At 39.7% G+C, this 20,605-nt stretch overlaps 1 protein-coding gene and 1 long non-coding RNA gene across 6 annotated transcripts; one reads left to right on the top strand and one right to left on the bottom strand.

Annotated features, from left to right (window-relative positions):
* On the bottom strand, window positions 1-7,790 carry LOC122094695. The gene is made up of 3 exons (XR_006144962.1): window positions 7,614-7,790; window positions 531-1,718; window positions 1-270 (listed from the first exon to the last, which is right to left on the bottom strand). It is a non-coding gene; the product is annotated as an uncharacterized LOC122094695 (long non-coding RNA).
* Window positions 7,791-13,406: 5,616 nt separating this feature from the next.
* LOC122058349 lies at window positions 13,407-18,456 on the top strand. Of its 5 annotated transcripts, none has more exons than XM_042621000.1 (4): window positions 13,407-13,725; window positions 14,298-14,647; window positions 14,730-16,691; window positions 18,440-18,456. In XM_042621000.1, exons 2-3 carry the CDS (start codon window positions 14,301-14,303, stop codon window positions 16,675-16,677), a joined length of 2,295 nt encoding a protein of 764 aa, XP_042476934.1. In that variant the 5' UTR covers window positions 13,407-13,725; window positions 14,298-14,300; the 3' UTR covers window positions 16,678-16,691; window positions 18,440-18,456. The 5 variants fall into 5 exon arrangements, with proteins under 5 accessions (XP_042476934.1, XP_042476933.1, XP_042476935.1 ...); XM_042620999.1 differs by lacking the exon at window positions 18,440-18,456 and adding an exon at window positions 18,109-18,409; XM_042621001.1 differs by lacking the exon at window positions 18,440-18,456 and adding an exon at window positions 17,361-17,989.
* Window positions 18,457-20,605: the final 2,149 nt, after the last annotated feature.

Genomic DNA, 20,605 nt, shown 5'->3' with positions numbered 1-20,605 from the left:
TTTAGACAGTTACAACCACTTCCTTTAAGTTTCTCAATAGAATGGAAGTTTGCATTTACTTACACAATGATTCCTGCCAAAGCTGGTCATAGGGCAACCAGGGGGAGGCTGTTGGACCTCTTCATTGTACTTGACAGATATAAGGCAGAATCCTTGGGGAGGGGCAGACAAGGTATACTTTGCAAGTTCTTTCAAATCTTTAGTTACCAAAATTTTTGGGACAATATCGGGAGGAACTGCCTGCTTTCCAATTTGAAGCAGCAAAGCGACCTATAGGGGGAAAAAAGAAGGTTTTTAGTTTTACCGTGTTCTGAACTTGAAGCATTGGCCTATTGTAGCAAAAAAAGATTACAAAATATCAAAATAAAACCCACTGCTGCGAAATTAATCACCACTGACTTAATCTGGTCGTAATTTAAAGAAGACATATTGATGCAAGAAGGATAACAACAATGAAGAAAAAAGGAGGGAAGAAGACAACATTGAGCTCTAGGGAAGAAGTTAAAGAGAAGAGAAGAAAGATTGTTTACCATGTTCCGCACTTGTCTATATAAGAAACCAGAGCCTTCAAGGTCGAGTTGCAAAAGTGCTCCCTAGACAAACAAATCAAGCATCGATTCAATAACCTATAGGCTATCCATCCAAAAGAAGAAAAAAAAAATTAGATGTAGAGACCATGAGATTGTCACACCATTATTATCTAATATTATTGAGGTACATCATTCTTATTGAGGGTATGACCTCAAACATCCAGTATTCAATCATCTTCAAGGAACAGGACTGAGCAAAGCTCAACAACTGGCTGCATTGAATAATATTAGTCGACACAATTCGATTACATGGTCCCATCAGAGATAGCATTTCAACTTCAAACAACCAAGCTTAAGTATATAAACCAACTGGTGCCTCTTGCCTGATCACTGAAGACCCAACATGGTGCAGCAAGGACCCATGCTAAACTAATAATATTGCACGGGTTAAACAATTACCTTTTCAACAACATTAAAACGGAAAATTTGCTTCACAGGATCTGGCAATCGATCATTGAGCGATGCATTAGCGAAAGCAGAGAAGTCATGCTTTCCAATGAAATACCTCGCAGCCTCCCTCATGACAATGGTGTTCAGTCTATAAGTACTATGATATGCATAGAATCTCTGGAATGGGTCCATAATGGTGTCATTATATATCTTATAGTGATACCTTACTCTTCAATGAAAATCGAGCATGGAAATCAGGTAGTGCTGGACTAATCTCTCTAACTCGGATATCAAAAGGAAGAAGACCATTAAGCGCTCCATGAATGCTCTCTAAACTGTTATAGTAGAAAGGAGTAACAAAGTGTGCCACCTGAAATCTTAATAAATCATATGTTGGCTCATTACATCCATGGCTTAGGACTAGAAACAAGTATGGCTAAATAGAGCTGATTGGAGAAAAAGGATCCATCTAGCCAATCCCATTTAGTAGGGATAAGGCTGAGTTGAGTTGTATATGTTTGTTATTGAGAGACGCTTGTTCCAGTCTTCAGAAGGATTTTACCAAAAAAAAAAAAGTCTTCAGAAGGATGAGAAAGACCTGACCCCAGGCATGAACTCCAGTGTCTGTCCTACTAGCACCAACCAATCCTAGCTCCTTCCTTTCTAGCTTTGTTGTCTGAGTTAGAGCTCTTTCCGCAAGGCATTGTACGGTTGGTAACGACTGCTGATATTGCCAGCCTGAAATACAAGAATAAAATTAGCAATCAAATAATAAAAATCACAAAAGACATCTTTGGAACCAGGACAACACAAGAGCAGCTTTAACAACAATAAGCAGTAAGCCAGTTGTGCTCTTGTATTGTAGGAAATCTTAGGTTTTGAATGCTATTTGTGCATGTCAATAAGTGAAAGGAAGGGCAAGAAAAAGGACGAAGGAAGAAAAAACCCTCATAATCAGGGATCCTTTCACCTTTAAGTATGAACTTGGAACATAATGTTTTGGAAGAGAGATGATCCATCAAATAACATCTGTCCTATTTCTAGATTCAGGAGTTTGCTCTATTGGATACTGCATGTCCATTGTGGAGAACTGGCACACTTGTGTTGCATGTCCATGATTACAGATCGATTAATAGAGGGGAATCCACCCAGTACTAGTACAAAGGGAAATTGCAATTGAAAAAGGAAAATGGGGCAAGTCATGTAGGTATTCTTAGTATAGTGTATAAGTTCTCATTCCTTCCCTGCTGTCCTCTACTCCTTTGACCATACAACTTCTGGGAACTTTAAACATCATTTTCTGAACTCAATGAACAAACAACCAGGGGCAGGCCCATAAGTTCACACATCTCCAACAAAATGGAAAAACAGTGAATGGATGAGATTGCAGCTGTCTTCTAGTTATATGTTTAATATTTAATGTCTCAGAAGAAGTTATAAAAAATGCATGAAGAAAAAGGAACTTTGAAGAAAGAAAAAGAAAATAGAAACAGAGAAACACATAAGCCATTCCACTTGACTCAAGAAAGAAGTTATATTTGAATGTAAAGCATGAAGCAGATTGCAATTGCTGGAAATCAGATGAATGCTGAATGCTAGTTTCTTTTACCTTTTTTTTTCCACTAGAGTTGTCCCTTGGCAGAGCTGCACCCTCCACCCAAGGGATGAAAGAAGCATCTTCAGAAAGAAAATAAATAATAATAATAATAATAATAATAATAATAATTAGGCAGTTGAATGTTTCTCTACCATTTCTAAATTTTGAACTAGCTGGGCTCATGATTAGGTGTTACAATCCCACATCAGTCATATGGGGTGATGCAAATCGATTGATGGATGATAGTTGTTATGGGCCAGATCTATATAAGATCTAACAGTCAGAATTAATGAAAGATAGTATCAGAAATTCTAGATTAAGATTAAGAAATATCCAACCAGAATTCCAGGGGTTGATAGGGGATATTGATGAGAAAAAAAGGGGGAGAGTACAATACAATGGGAATATAGGGGAGAGAAAATAGGTGATCAATGGGTATTATGAGAATGAAGATTCTATCCAAAATATAGAATATAGTACAGGGAGAACGATGAGAGAAAAAAAAATAGGAACCTAACAAGTTTGAAAATGTGAATACAGAAATTGGTTAAAGAAAGAATCAAGAAAGAGAGAAATGACCTGAAAGGAGGGAGAAATCTCAGATCAATGAAGGAGAAGATAAGAAAATAATAAAGAGAAAATATATTCCTTACCAAATCAAGAGAGAGCCAGATCTTGAGAGAGAAAAGTGGGAGAGAGTTAGCATGGGAAGGAGAGGGAAAACTATTCAGCTATCAATGGCAACGACAAAAAAACCAATTCAATTCCAAATTGTGGGGGGTGGATACATATTTGTAGACAAAAAGAAAGAAACAGAGTCCACTAGGAAGGTTTGGATCTTTCAATCTTATGTCATGAGGGATGTGACCTATGTTAGGTCCATAAGATACCACAGCTTTTGGTGTTCTATGATTCACCTCCGAATAATGAGTAGGTAGTTCGATCCTTTTGATTCTTCTCTTCCTAGTAGTAAACTGATGGGGGGATCCGGAGCAATAGGTCGAATTACTCGTAATAACTCTTACTTCCTGATGCGGTAAAAATTGACCGGATGATCTTCCCTGCAGTTTTTGGTGCTTTAGCCGATGCACAGAAGAGATGACAAGGGAGAGCCGGGCTGACCCGACAGAGGACTCTCCGATGCCTAAGTCAGATCTTTCCACAACAGATGCTCAAGAGAGCTTTTTCAGTAAAAGAAGTGATTGATCGATCCCTCATGATGGAGGTTGACCTTGGTATTTATAGGCTACTGATGGAGAGAGAAGGAGGGGCATTTGTGGAGAGTCATGTTTAGGCATAGAGTCCTTGAGGGGAGTGGCTCTGTGATTCTGGGAATATTCCGGGTTCCAAGGCATGTTCTGAGAATATTCCCCTTTGATCTCGGAGGTGCAAGTCGTAAGAGGGGTGGACACCTCTGATGACATGTAGTGGATAGACCGATAGAGTCCTGCCCCCGTGATCAGGGATCATGTCCCTTGAATGTAGGAGTGGATGTGTGCATGTTTCTGGGTGCCTTACTTAACTGTGCCGAGCCGAGGTGACAGGTCAGCCGAGCCGAGGTGACTGCTCGTCACGAGGAGAGGTCGAGGAGGTAGCACGGCCTGATGGAGGGCCGAGGTGGCAGCACGGCTTAATGGAGGGCCAAGTTGGCAGCACGGCTTGATGGAGGGCCGAGGTGGTAGCACGGCCTGATGAGATGCCGAGGTGGCTATTTGGCACGAGGAGAGGCCGAGGAGGTAGCACAGCCTGATGGAGAGCCGAGGTGGCAGCACGGCTGATGGAGGGCCGAGGTGGTAGCATGGCCTGATGAAATGCCGAGGTGGCTACTCGACACGAGGAGAGGCCAAGGAGGCAGCACGGCCTGATGGAGGGCCGAGGTGGTAGCACGGCCTGATGGAGGGCCGAGGTGGCTGCTCGGCACGAGGAGAGGCCGAGGTGGTGGGTCAGTCTTTTGTTTAGGTTTGCATACACGCTTCAGCCGTGCTGAGAAAGGGGACATATTTTGCCTCATCACTTCCTAAAGAGACTTCTCTCAAAATTGGAAACTATAATAGGACTCTTAATAATTAAACAACAAACTCACATGACTTGCCAAACCAATAAATCCACGAATCACGTAAATCAATATCAACCATTGGGGCCCACAATAAGACTTCTACAACAACAAAAAACTCAACCTTATCCAAACTAAATGGGGTCGGCTACATGGATCCGAGAAAAGACAATTTTAAAATATTAAAAATAATAGTAAAAAAAAACAACTCAACAACACAGCAATATCCCACCTAAATGGGGTCAGCTACAGGATCCTAGCCCTCAAAACAGCTTTATTTGTGGTCATACTAGGGTTAAGACTAACATTATGCACATCTTTCCTCACTACTTCTCATAAAGTTATGTTAGGCCCATCCCAAGCCCTTTTAGTTCTGTCAATCTGAATCAGATCACTCCTCCGTATTGGTACATCCTGAGGCCTTCGTTAAACATGACCATGCCACCTCAGACTACTTTCTGGGAGCTTATCACGTATCAGGGCAACTCCCAAGTTAGTTGTAATATGGTCATTCCTTACTTTATCCTTGCTGGTTTTGCCACATATCCATCTCAACATCCTCATCTCTGCCACACTTAATTTATCTATATGATATTTTTTATTTGCCAACATTCCGCCTAATACATCATAACTGATCTTACAACAGTCCTATAGAATTTTCCTTTGAGCTTTGAAGGAATACGTCTATCACACAACACTCCGGACACACCTCTTCATTTCATCCACCCTATTTTAATTCTCTGTGAAACATCATCCTCTATATCACCTTCTTTAGTTTTGATTGATTCATGATATAAAAAATAATCATTTTGCGGTATCTCCCTCCTCAATTTTCACCAATCGTTATCATCTTGGTGTCACTAAAGTTACATACCATATATTCTATCTTCATTCTAATTATCTTAAAGCCTCTGGATTCCATAACTCCAACTTAGCGTTAATCCTTGTTTTTTGTCTCATCAACAAAAACAATATCATCAAAAAAATAATACACCACACAACCTCCTCTTAAATGTTGCTTATTATATCATCCATGATAAGCACAAATAAGTAAGGGCATAAAGTTGATCCTTGATGTAACTCAATTGTGATTGAAAATTTACTACCTTGACCTCCCATAGTTCTCACATTAGTCACAACACCCTCATGCATATCTTTAATTATTTCTACATACTTACTCGACACCTTTCTATTCTCTACTACATGCCAAATTAACTCTTTAGGGATTTTGTCATAAGCTTTTTCTACGTCAATAAATACCACATGGAGATCTTTCTTGCAAACTCTAAATCTTTCCATGAGCCTCCTTAGTAAGTAAATAGCTTATGTCATGGATGTACCTAGCATAAAACAAATGGTTATCCGAGATAGTAGTTTCTCTTCTTAGGTGGGCTTCAATAGCCTTCTCACATAACTTCATAATATGACTCATTAGTTGCCTCTATAGTTATTGCAACACTAAAGATCAACTTTATAAATCAAAACTACGGTGCTTCTCCTCCATTATGCCACTTTCCTCGTGCTCATAATCTTGTTAAACAATTTGGTTAGCAAAGATACACCACATAATACTAAGCACTTCCACAGTTCTATGGGGACCTCATATGGGCTTGGTGTCTAGCCTACTTTTCATCTTTCCTAATGCTTCATTAACTTTAGACACCCTAACATTTCAAATATATCTATGTCTTTTGGTGTCGTGATGTGTAATGCAGTCTTCAGGATACTATTACTCAAAATGTCTCCATTTAAAAGGCCGTAAAAATACTTCTCCCATCTCTTCATGATGTCCTCATCACAAACTAGCAATTTACCATCATCAATTTTAATACATCTAACATGATCTAAATATCTACTCTTCCTTTCCCTCATTTGAACCATCCCTCTCCTTCCTTTGTGCTTAGATGGTTATATAAATCTTCATACTTCTTTGCCCTTCCTTTTCCCCACAATCTTCCTAGCTTCATTTCCAGCATACTTATACCTTTTTAGATCTTCTACCTCTTTAGTCATTTTCCATGTCTTAATGCTAGTTTTTTTAGTCTTGGCAAGCCTACAACCATGGGCTTGCCATGCCTAACGGCCGTAAGCTTGGTGAGCCTATAGCCGCGGGCTCTGCTTTATTATTATTATTATTATTAATCAACTCACCACATTCTCCTTTTGGCAGAGGCCAAGAGGGGGGAAATTGCGCACCTTATTAAAGTAGCATACAATTATTCTAGCAATTAAACAAATGAAAGAAAAATTATAATCATGCTTCAAAATCTTGGGGCCTATCCTTTGATAACATATGTTAGACTTGAAAAACCTATGATAGGATCAAAGAAAGATTGATAAACACGATGGAAGATATTAAACAAAGATGTTGTGTACCTTAAGCCATGAAAACAACTGTCAAGAAGCCAAAACAAGAGAATGAACCTAACGCTTCTTCCCTATCCAACCCAAAGTGCAAGAGTGATGAAGCCTCTGTAATTGTAAGAATGTTGCTAAGGAAGAGACTAGCCTGGTATTAATAACTTTAAGGCTCTAACCCATCAAGGGAGGGCAATCGATCAAAATCTTTAGAGAATATTAGCACAATATTCTTTAGTGCTCAAAGATGAAGATTTTGGATTCCCTGTTAAGGAACCCAAGACAAAATAAAATTACAGTGGGTAACTGGACCACATATGGAGACCGCTAACAAGAACAACTAAACATCAATGCACACCAACAGTACTATTTATTAGATTTGAATATACAATCAAATTTCTCATGGGCCTATTTGCAGCTCTCAAAACAAACCTACAATATATCATCTTCTTGCCCCGTTCCTTTTACTGGTGGGAGGGGGAGAGTTGTAGAGAACCCATTAGTCCAATACCCAAATTTCTTCAGTTACCGTTAGATATTACATTAAATTCCACCTTTACCATGTGAAAAAGCAGTACTGAAGTAGATATTGGCTGGGATAAGATGAAGCGGAAAAAGAATCAACCTGAGAATTTTGTGCCATCATATGCTATAGTCATACGCCACTTATAACCTGGAAGAGCGAAGCGGGGCTTCATAGCTTTGGTGATCTGTACCGCCATCCCGATTCTGCTTACAAAATCACATAGCACACACCTATTAATTTCGCAAAACCCAAATTGAGGGGTAGAAATCGTCTGAAATTCTCATCTCGTACAATTCCATATAATTCCATTTTAAATAGTTGATACGTGTAATATTCCATATCTACGGTTCAGATTAATTAATCATAATACAAGACGGTTTTTTCACTGGTTTAACATTGTATTATGGTTGATTAATCTGAACCGTAGATATAAAATATTACACGTGTCAGTCATTTAGGGTGGAATTGTACGAGATGAGAATTTCAAACGATTTCTATCCCAAATTGAGAGGGTGAAAAACTTCACAAGTCACAAAACACAGAGAGAGGAGAGAGAGAGAGAGACCGGGTTATCATTACTTGAGGTGAGAAATGCATTCAGAGGTGGATGAAGGGCGACGACAGTGAAGCCCATGTTTTGCGCCGTGGGAAGAACCAGACGGAATGAATGATTCGACGACTCGCAGATGATTGAAATGGACGGCCCGGCCTAACCTGGCGGCTCGGGCTTCTGGTTTGCAGTTACTCTTGTTTTGGTGGAGGGTATGGAATAAATGATTTGAATTTTGGATCTGAAATTTGGCACGTGGTTTTCTCCATACCATGTCTAAGGTGTCATATGCACTGTCCATAGCACGGAATTAGATGTTCAAAAAAAAAAAAAAAGGTTCAGCCAGTAAACAAAAATAACTACGGGTGTAAGTGACTCACCTTGGGCCTACATAGGATTAGGCCTGAAAATTTTAGGTTTGAGGGCTGGCCTGGCCTTAAAATTTTTTTACCCTGGGTCAGGGGTAGGATGGATAAAGGTTAATATATATGGCCGGCTTAAGCCTGATCTTGATTTTTTACCCTGATTTTATTGAGTGTTCGATGATCAATTTTTTAAGCTTAGTAATCACTATCCATCATGGTTGTACAAACTACTTAAATTTTTTATTCAATGATATGTGTGAGATATAATTTTCATTTTACTTTTCAATATCAAGGGATTTAGATGCAAAGTAAAATGAATTTTAGTTATTGCATATTTTGTAGGGTCAATGTCATGGTCAAAGTATACCCGGTCCTTGATGGAAAATCAAGATCAAGGTATACCTGACCATAGATGGCAAACCAGGGTCAGGGCCATGCAGGGACATCTCAACCCGACCCTATCCAATTAGGGCCAATTAGGACAAGTCTAAGCTGGGTTGAGATCTGTAGGGTTGGGCATGGGCATGGGCATGAGTTGAAGTTTTTGGACCCTGAGTCAAGGTTCAAGGTGAGATTGGGCCCAACTGATGGGACTCAAGGTTGGGCTAGGGTTATAAGAAGCCCAGCCTAACCCAGTCATGTTGCAGCCAGGCTTTTGAAAACCCAATCCAATTTTGAGTTCCCCAAGCTAGGCCCATGCTTGGCCCTAACTCAGGGTCAAGAAAATCCAACCTTGACCCATCCTCAAGGTTGGCTCACCTTGATTGGCCCTACAATATCTATCGAAAATTCATTAACTAAGCTGAAATAGTGAGAGTGATGAGAGATTTTAGTCATCTCAGATGGGATTGATCATTGAAGTAGTAAACATTGAACAATAAAATGTGTTAAGAGTGAAGACTAGAAAAGAACCGAAGAGATTCAGAATACCTTTGTTGCAGGGAAACGTTCAAATGAGTACAAAAGATCCTATGGTTTGAGGGGATGTAAACTTCCTTTTGTGAGGAAGCATCCTACCAAGTACAGAAGGTTTCTATTGTTCATTATAAAAAAACTAGGGTCAATACTTCAGATGCAATTAGCAAGGGTACTTTGGAGAGATACCAAAACCCTATAGGATTTTTTTTAAGGGAAATTTACATCCACCTCCCCTACCATTTGTCCTTATTACATCCACCCCCTTGTGTTTTGTTTATTACAAATAAACCCATCTAACCTAACACTGTGAGAGAATTGTTAATTTTAAAATAAAAAGACATAAATACCCTTTTACAAATCTAACTTTGTCTTCATTGCCACTGTGAGCTTTACGTTGAGTCTCTCTAACAATAGCGAAAGTGTAGTTGGTTTTCTGTTGTATTTGTGATCTGTGCTATTGCAACAGTTGAATCCGCAAATGCACCAACGTTGGCTGTCAACCGTTCAACTCTTAATGAATATAGCAAATGATTGTCTCCCATATTTGACTAAAGGAAGCAAAGCCGCAAGCCACTTCTTGTTCTGGGTTCAAAATGGTTTTGAAGACTAACGGTGAGTGTCTCTGTGAAGCTTTCAAGAACAGTGCTCAGTACGAACTTCATCTCGACATGACTAAGGATACTAATCTTCCTTTTGCTTGTGGAGAAATATCATAAGAAACATGATGAAGCTCGATTCGATGTCAGGAATTAATGATATTTTTATTGAAAAACCTAACTAGAAGGTGTTCGTAAGATAGGATCAACAGGTCTCAGTTCTTCTCTTCCTCGAATTTTTTTTTCCTTCCTACAATAATATAAGGAAAATTTACCGTGCCACCCCCTGAAGAATGCCACAATGATAAAATCACCCCCTCTGTTTCACCAAATTATACTTAAATCCCTTACCAACGATCACTATTAAGGAATATACCTTGTTTGCTAATATCAATAACTATATTTTTTTTTAAATACCAAAATACCCTTATTTGAGTACGAAGTACCTAAAATACCTATTACTCATTCCCAAATATGCCTTTCTCCCAAATCGATACCTTCACCTTCCGAGCACCGGCCGCGCTCGTTCAATTTCGAATTTCGTCTCTTTGTAGACTTGTGCAATTTTTTGTGAGGAAGCATGCCAAGCTCCTCTTCTCCGAGACTGACAGACAGAGCCGCCATCATCTTCCCGGCTTCGTCCGCCTGAGTCATCTTAGATACTGCAGAAGAAGACAGTTGCCGACCATAAGCGGAAACTTTAAATATGCACCCCACATAAAGACATCAGCATTGGTCTCATGAGACTTCCAATCCGAAACTACAAAGCGGACTTGTTGCTCATCGTCCAATGCTTCAATTTCATCTATGCTCGAGTGATAAGCAATTACATCCTTGGAGCACGCACGCCGCCTCCACATCAATCACTGGTGCCTTGTCCCGTCTCAAGTGCCGTGAAGCGTCAGATGCAGAAGTTTTTTGCTTCATCGTATCAGCAAGGAGCTAGACAATTCCCCATCACGTAAATCGAACCTTGATTGTTGCCAACTCGACTGACCAACCTGGGTGGGCGACCAAACCTGGTTTTCCGGTAAGGAGCGTGAACTTCTCTAGGCAAAGGCCGAATCTCCTCCAGGTACACAGAGATTCTAGAGGCTATATTCAGCAAAGATAGCTGGCGCTCTGTACTGGTAGGGATATGCGAAAATCTGGGTTTCTTAGAGGAGTGAAGGTTGGGTCTTGAGTCGGAATTGTTAAAGTTAAAAGGCGAGTAAGCATAACTAAAGCTGAACCAACAATTTCCACTATTACGATTGATGGCTAGGGCACACATGGAAGCTCTAAGCTCTGGCAAGTACACTAACATGCTTGGAATACGAGTCCATCTACGATCAAAGAGTCCTGGATTACAAATCCATCCACGAATTAACAGTCAACGAAGCGTACCTAGCGATGAAACCCTGGAAACAAAAATAATTGTAGGGCATGAACTAGGGTTTTTCGGGTGAGATTTCATGATAGATGACGTTTACACCTTCTTAAATTGAGCTAGGGTAGGACCGTAAACCAGAGGACTTCAGTGGGAAATGGGAATCAAAAACCTGAAAATGCAGTTAAATTGAAGAATCGATGGATTAACGGCAATGAGAAAGGAAATGGAACGTTGAACAAGGAAATATTTGGGTTTTTTCATTTAATTTCCTTAATTGTTATACTTATTGATCTGAATCGATGATCTATGGAAGTGAGAAGAACTGAAAAAAAAAATTGCAGGGTTTGATGATGAAGTAGAGATTCTGACTTTTTTTTAATCAAAACGTGGGTTCAAGTATGAGGATTTTTTTAATGCTAAGGGTATAACAACCATTTTAACTCCACACTTAATATTGAATGGTAAGGGGTCTAAGAATAATTTGGTGAAACAAAGGGGGTGATCTTATCATTGTGGCATTCTCCAGGGGGTGGTGCGATAAATTTCCCATTATATAATGACAAAAGGGGGCCGATTGGGGATACATTTCTTTGAGGGCAGATGGCTTGGAGGCAACTCCTCACGTAGTTATTATTTAACTATCATTTTTCTGATTTCTATCGTAGATGTTGCTTCTGTCAATCTGAAAATATCTTTTTCCCCTTGATTCGTCCAATATTGTATCTTTCGCAATGTTTAAGAAATTTTTCTCATGTATTTGACAATTGTTTATTAGATCAAACACCAAAGAAATACGAAAGTAAATAGACAAAATATCTGTACGACACAGAGATTTAACGAGGTTCACACACCAGGGTGGTGTGCTATTTCCTCGGGCGAAGAAGAAGATGTTTCACTATGCATAAGAGATATTACACCCAAGCAGCGGCGAGAAAACTCGCCTTGAAACCTAGCTCGAAAAAACCCCCAAAATACAATGACCTTTCTTAACAAGACAACAATACATTATATACTTCAAGTCGCGGGTCGACCCATTAGGTCACGATCAATCCGGTCGAACCATACTGCTGAGGCTATGCCCCCGCACCTCCATACGATCACAGATCTCAGAAAACCAAACTTGTGGCCCAACCTCTCTGCTACCATCACAGATCTCAAAAAACTTTCCATTCGGGTAGTCACCAAAATATGTCAGATCGGGTCAATCTTCAAAACAGGTCAAGATTTCGAGGCAAACTTAACAGATGGGTTTTACCTTCGTCCCATGTTAAGCTTCGGGTTTATAATTACTCATACCCTTGTTTATTGTTTGTTCCTAACCAAAAATGTTGAGTTGGCTTCAGAGCTGAGCTCCAGAGGAAAGAAAATATTTTTCAGATGAAAAAAGAAAAAGGATTTTTCAAGTGGAGAGAGGTTTTCTGATTTCTAAACTTTTCGATTGCGGGGTTGTCTAAGTTGCAGAGTGTGTTGTGCCATTTTTTCTCATGGATGTAAGAGGGAGTAGAGGGATAGAGAGAGGGTATGAGGGTTTGGAACGGCCGTTGGCAAAGAGGGAAACAAGGATTGGGATGGGTATGAGTGTAATATATGGAGAGGAAAAATGGAGGATGCCATAGATTGGAGAGCTTAGGGCATCACCTTCGCCTGAGAATAGCTAAATTAGACAAAACCATGGACAAATTGGAGGGCTTAGGGCATCATCGCTTTCATATATAAGGCCATCAATTGCCAAAGAAGACCTTTGCTCGCCGAAGAAGACAGAGTTGTAGGGAAACCTTCCTCGATGGAGAAGACAAAAAGTTCAAGATCAGATATGTTTGTAAATTTCCTAAACTCAGAGTCATTTGTTTGATGGAAGGTTGAAGCCAATATAGAAGGGTAATGTGGGTCTTCTGTAAAAAATGGCTCCACTTAACGGATTGACCTTCAAAAGTTTATCATGGTGTTAGGTTTGATAGGTTTATTTGTAATAAACAAAATGTGAGGGGGATGGATGTAATAAGGACAAACGGCAGGGGAGGTGGATATAAATTTCTCTGTTTTTTTATAATCATCCTTGTAAGGGTTAATGAACCCTGGTTTAGAGAATCCTTTTTTTGCAGGAACATAATATAGAGAACCATTTGCTTCCGATCTCTGACTTAAAAGGAAAAGAAAAAGTACCGATCCAACGGTATTACATCAATTAAGAAACACATCAACGGTTCACCGTATTCCGCAATCTTTAACGAGGACGGGAAAACGTTTTCCCGATAGACGAATGGTGCGAGTTGGCGAGACTCCGTTACCTGTCAGCCTCATTCTCTGATTCCTGTTAGACAGTGTGAGAGCCGACGGAGGAAAGAAAGAATACGATCGGAAGAAAGAAGAATGCCCCTTTATTAATCTCACCTCACGGCTCACCCTAACTGTAAGTTTTCCATCTCCACCATTTCTCTCTGTCTGGAGCCCTAGGGTTTAGGTTGAATCGTAGCCATTGCACTTGATACATCCGAGTTCCTTTCCAGTTATAATAATTGACTCTTTTCCTTTGTTTCACTTGATAATTGATGTTATAACCCAGAGAAAAAAATAGGATTACTGAGATTTCTTCTATCTCCCTTACCTGCCCATCATTTCTAAAAGTTAAATTATTTTTGCGTTATAAAGGCTACTTTCTCTTTTGCATTTTCGTTTTTTCCTCAACGTATTCTTGGCGATTTTCTCCAATTCCTTCGGAGTACGAACGTTTATGCTTTGTTACAAGATCGGTTTCAAGGGTTTGTCATTTAACGTTTCCATTTTAGGGGTTCTCATCGTTTAGAATATTTGGGTGTATTTGATTTTGAACTGGTCCGTGGTTAGTGTAGCATGGTTCCTGCAATCCTGCTCCATGAAGAACTCACTTTACTGTTCATGTTTTTTACAAGGTTCTATGTTCTTGCGTAGAACTATATCTCTGAGCAAATTTATTTATGCATTTGTATTTTTTGCCTCCGCTAGGCCATGGCTGTGGGGAATATTATAGCTATTTGTCAATCGGGTGGTGAGTTTGTGACTGATAAAGATGGTTCGTTATCATATACTGGTGGAGATGCCCATGCTATTGATATTGATAAGGAAACACGGTTTAATGAATTCAAGTTGGAAATAGCTGAAATGTGGAGTTGTAGCATTGGTACCATGTCTATCAAGTACTTCCTCCCAGGAAACAGGAAAACTCTCATTACTGTCTCCAATGACAAAGACCTGAAGCGCATGATCAATTTCCATGGGGATTCTGTCACTGTGGATGTGTATATCATAACAGGAGATACTGTCACCCATGATGTCTCCAACATGCCTGCCAGTAGGTAGTTGTCCTAGAATCTCCCCTAAATCTTACCCCTTGATTGTGGCTTAACAGAACTCTCATTCATAAATTTTATCATGCAGATCAAGCAGGACCACCTTCTCTGAAGCAGTGGTTATGGCAGATGCCCCTGTTGATGCCCCTGTTGATGTCATGGATGTTGTTGATGCCCCAAATATTGCCACTCTGGATGTGCCAATTGCTCCTGCTGCTGCTGATGCCCCTATGGTCACTCCTATTGCTATCCCTGTTTCTGTTTCCATTTTTTCTAACTCTAATCATGAAAAGAATCACAAAGATTCAAAATCATGGGAAAATGCCATAACTGGTGTAGACCAGCGCTTTACTAGTGTTCACGAATTTCGTGATGCTTTGCATAAATATTCCATTGCACATGGGTTTGCCTACAGGTTTAAGAAAAATGATCCTCACCGTGTAACTGTCATGTGCAAAGCAGAAGATTGTCCATGGCGGATACATGCGTCAAGGCTGTCAACCACCCAGTTATTTTGTATTAAGAGAATGACCCCAGCACACACATGTGAAGGAGGTGTTGTGACTGCTGGGTATAGGGCAACAAGAAGCTGGGTGGCAAGTATCATAAAGGAGAAGCTGAAAGACTCCCCAAATTACAAGCCCAAGGACATTGCCAAGGACATTCGAAGAGAATACGGGATTCAACTGAAATATTCTCAGGCATGGCGTGGGAAGGAGATCGCAAAGGAACAGCTTCAGGGTTCATATAAAGATGCTTACAACCAATTGCCATTCTTCTGTCAGAAGATAAGGGAGACAAATCCTGGAAGTTTTGCTGCATTCGCAACCAAGGAGGACTCAAGCTTTCATCGTCTCTTTGTTTCATTCAATGCCTCTTTGTCTGGTTTCCAACAGGGTTGCCGCCCTCTCCTTTTCCTTGACAGCATGCCTTTGAACGCAAAATACCAAGGGACTTTGTTGGCCGCAACAGCAATGGATGGAGATGATGGTGTTTTTCCAGTTGCGTTTGCTGTTGTAGATATTGAGACTGATGATAATTGGCATTGGTTCTTACAAGAATTAAAATCTGCTGTTTCAACATCTAGATCCATAACATTTGTAGCAGATAGACAGAAAGGGTTAAGTGAATCTTTAGCTGAGATATTTGAGAATGCATACCATGGTTATTGTCTTCGTTACCTTTCTGAGAAGCTTAAGAAGGACTTAAAGGGGCAGTTTTCTCATGAAGTGATTCGTCTCATGGTTGCAGATTTTTATTCTGCTGCTTATGCACCCAGACTAGAAGGATTTCAGAGATACTCAGAAAGCATCAAAAGTATTTCACTGGAAGCTTATAATTGGGTTATACAAAGTGCGCCTGAACATTGGGCAAATGCATTATTTGGTGGTGCACGGTATGACCATATGGCAGCAAACTTTGGAGAAATGTTCTACAGCTGGGTTTCAGAGGCAAACGATTTACCAATAACACAGATGGTGGATGTGATACGTGGTAAGATGATGGAGTTGATCTACACACGTAGGGTGGAATCCAATCAATGGTTGACAAGGTTAACTCCATCAATGGAGGAAAAACTACAACATGAGACATTGAAAGCACGTTCCCTCAAAGTTCTTTTCTCACCTGGTAGCAGATTTGAGGTTCGTGGTGATTCCATAGAAGAAGTTGATATTGATCACTGGGACTGTAGTTGCAAAGGATGGCAAATCACAGGTTTGCCATGCTCGCATGCTATTGCTGTTTTTGAGTGCACTGGTCGGAATTCATATGACTATTGCTCTCGATATTTCACAACTGAGAGTTACCGATTAACTTATACAGAGTCTATACACCCATTGTCAAACATAGACAGGCTCATGCTGAAAGAGTTGGCTGATACGAAAGTCACAGTAACACCTCCTCCCACTCGTCGTCCTCCAGGGCGACCAAAGAATAAGCAGACTGGATTAAAAGAGGTTGTTAAACGACAACTCCAGTGTAGTAGATGCAAGGGTATTGGTCATAATAAAAAAACATGCAAGGAGTCCTCATAGGAGTGTTGGACATTGTAAGTATATATTTCCGAGTCTTCGATGTTCTCCAACCGTTACATGTTTATAATCGTCAGAGTCCTTGCCAAATGCTAATGACATGTAAGAGCATGGGTCTCATAATATATATATATATATATATATAGGTTTCTTGTTTAATAGGTATGTGATTTAAGAGTACTCTGAAAGCAACTGATTGAATGTTCATCTAGTCATTTACTTCACAGTAACTTTTTCTAGCGATGGGATCTTGGATTTGGGGTGTCGAGTGTAGTTGAAGTCATTGAACTAATAGAAAATGAAGATCTTCCTTTACCATGGTACAAGCTCATTATTCTAGTTATGCTGAACTGGATCAAGTGGCCACAAGTCTGGTTTGGGGTTTGGTTGATTTTGGGGTTTCACTGGGAACCCCTTAGTGCTTGTTTCATTATATTCACCTCTAAGCTATTTTAGATCCTCAATTATGGAGTAATTCTACATGGTGAAGAGACCTCTTAGGCCCTGATGGAAATCCTCTCCGCAGTTCTGATTTCCGGAGGTTATCATTGCATTTTACATGTCATCTAGGTGGGTGGATGTTTAAATCTGTATTATCCTTGCATTGTTCTTCTACTCAGCCTTGCATTGTGCAAAATTGTGGTAAGTTGAGGCAGTCTACAGTAGTTTTTGGGATTTGTCCACAGGGTTCTGAAGCTGTATGCTTTTCTCTGGAAGCAACCTGAGTTTCATATGGAGAAGACTGCAGCCACAAATTCCTACTATGTAACGGATGTTATGCAGATGCCAGGGTTGCTATCCTTGATTGGCTCTGCAATTGGTCTTGGTGATGGAAAATCAGCCTGGTCAGACTCTTCTGTTAATTTTCCAACTAGTCAAACCTTGATTTAGTGAATTTCACCATTGTGAAGCTGCCTTATGTGCTTGTATGGGATCCCTACTGCTGGGCTGGATTGCTCTCTTCAAGGGTTTCTAGGAATGAATAGGATTGATTTCTGTGATCAGTGGTGGTCAACAGCTGAATTATTGTCCCTTTTTTTTTTTCTTTTTCTTTTTTGTGGTGGTGGGGTGGGGGGGGGTGTTTGGGCTGCTGGATCTCTTTATGTATATGATTTGTTCCTGAAACTTAAAAGGGTTTTATTTGGAGTCGAGTTTGTAATTTAGTTTTGGGTGGTTGTCTTAGATGTGTAATTGGACAGCAAGGGACTTGGATGATATTATACTGTGAATGTATATGCGGAACATGCTTCTTTTTTACAATTCTTTATTTTTGAGTTTCTTCTGAATAAAATTTCTGATTTACCTACTGGAAAAAGAAGCAGACCGCTGGAAAATTCACTAATGGCGAGCTCACAAAAAATGAAGACAATAATTTATTAAATGATTTCGGTTGATTTTATATACTAATCATTTTTGTTGCATTTTTCTGCCAAGATCAAGAAACCAGTAGTCATTTTGTGAGTTTCTTGAGGCCTCAAGGGATAACAGACTTAATGGAGCAGAAGAGTGGATCTCTTTTACCACCTGCTGCAATTCTTCAGTTCCCATGGCTACCCATGTTGCATGCAGTTGCACTTTTTCATCACTATATCTTATCTTACTGATCGATGCTTAAATTTGTGCATCTTCTTTCTTTTGTATTCATCTGTCACTTGCATATTGTAAGAGTTCATACGATCAAATATGTCAGTAGTGACCTTTTATAAATGATCTTCAACTATTATGTTCTATGCAATTTTGAACTTCTAGCTTTTTCACTCTTCAGGAGGAAATGCATCAGCTTGAAGCTACGTTTGGAAGGGATAGGACCCTTGACTGTAACAAAGGAAAGGATTACATGGTCCTGGAAAACGTGTGATTAAGGTCTTCCTACGGCTGATCGGCTTAGTTTGGATTCTGTTCTAGGCATGAAAAGTGAGTGGTAGAAATCGAAATCAAACCGTTCAATAAACAAATACAGAATAGATTAGAAATATTTTGTGGTTCTCTGTTAAGGGGCATGGCCTATGCCAGTATTCCCTGTCTTGTGTCTTTTTCCTCCAAAATGAGGGACATCGATGTCTTTTCACATGGGAGGAGGGAGAGAGAGAGAGAGAGGGGCATGGAGCATTGGTATTGGCCACATTCACGGATAAAGTTCTTTTTCCCAAAAATAATAAGAGACGATTAATTTGATTAATTTGGCATTTCGACCAGCAAACCAATGGGAGGGTGAACAAAAGAATAATCGACGCACATATACAGGGGGCTTTTTGTTTTTTTTTTTGCGTCTTCACCAGCCTGAGCATTTCTTGTGTCAGACTAGCAATGTGCTTTTTCGCATAAATAAGATATGCGATACTTGTGATGGCGATCCATTTGACCCGATAGATCACAAAAGGGCTGCTTGAAAAAATGCCGAGAATTCTCTCTAGACTAGGAGGTTCACATCATCATTGGTCGTTAAAAAGAAAAAAAAGTTTAGTTGTTGAGGATATAACATGTTTGGTGCCTCGCCATTGTCTCCTTTGCCAAAGACTGCAAATAATGGGAATCCTATCGTGAGAAGGTTGACTGAGGCAAACAACCATAGGTCAACTAAATGGTATTCCCATAGCAATTGGCGTGTATATAATGGGTTATGTGGTAGGCGAGAAAATCACCCTTTCAATCAAGTTCAAGTAAAATGAAATTTGGTTATTCGGGCTTAGCAAATCTAGGGGCTGCCTTTTGGTGTTTTTTATTCATTTATATTCAAGGAGAGTTTTTCTTGTTGCTACAATCATCCAAGGTGATGTGACATTGTGATTGGAATCCTAAGACAAAGTCTCATCATTAATTTTCAATTCTATACCAAGGGAGAAAGTCTGAAATACCTTTTCTGAGTTCAATTGAAGAATTAAATCCCATGGATTAAGTTCTCTTTTTATGTGGGCAGAGGAAAACTCGATCCTATTTTCAAAAAGAAAAATTGATGTCAAGCACAACCAGTGTAACTATTTTGTAAGTCCACAAGTTGGTGATCCTTATAGACTGTTTGCCACCTTATCTATATAGAAGACCAAGAGTCCAGTGACATGATCGTTGCCATGATTTTAGAAGCCTTTGCTGTCGAGAACGAGGTAGAGTGGTGAACTGATTCGAGTATTTAAGACCTAATCCAATTAGAGCACATAATCCTGCATTCCTACTAATCTCATTGATATTCAAAAGTTCCAGTTCAACCTAAACAATCTTTGATCAATTCAACAAGTATTTGGATGCTACTATTATGAAAACCGCTAAGTTGGTGACCTGAGATATTGTGATTTTACCTTTTCTACCCTTTTAGTTAACACACTTATTTCTATTCACAAATGATAAAATTTAAATAAGATGAATCTCCATACAGTTTGTTGCAGTGGCTATCAAGTTTTGGATTAAAAAAAAGATAGGGCCAAATTTACCTTACTCCTGAAGAGTGAGAAATCTTCTCACTATTGCCATCAATCCCGTTTAATTGAACTAAAGAGATTCTAGCAGTATACAATAGGGGTGGGAGTAAGAATCCAATCACAAGGTCAAATCACCAATGGTGAAAGTATTTTTCAATCTATTTCATTTTGGGGTGAAGTTTCTTGTGGGCAGAGTGTGGTTCCTAAGTATAAGTGAGGACCAATGGATGCACACAGGAAAACATCCACAAAAGAGTTATTTTCCCTTACATGGATGCGGGCTGATCGTTTCACCTCATGTTTCATGGGCACAGGGCCACACTCTCCCCCACATAAAACATTTTCCCTTCATTTTATATTAACATACATTTCAGGTTCGAACCCATAAATACTAAAAGAAAAAAAGTTTGTTTAACCCAACATATACTAAGGCGTCTTACAAAAGAACAGCTTGTGTTTCTGTCTTGAACCCTTATGTAATACAAAAATACCACTCTGTACTTCAATCCTTTAGGCTT

Source organism: Macadamia integrifolia, chromosome 12 (genome assembly GCF_013358625.1).
Source record: "Macadamia integrifolia cultivar HAES 741 chromosome 12, SCU_Mint_v3, whole genome shotgun sequence".
NCBI lineage: Eukaryota > Viridiplantae > Streptophyta > Magnoliopsida > Proteales > Proteaceae > Macadamia > Macadamia integrifolia.
This window is presented reverse-complemented; position numbering and strand designations above follow the sequence as displayed.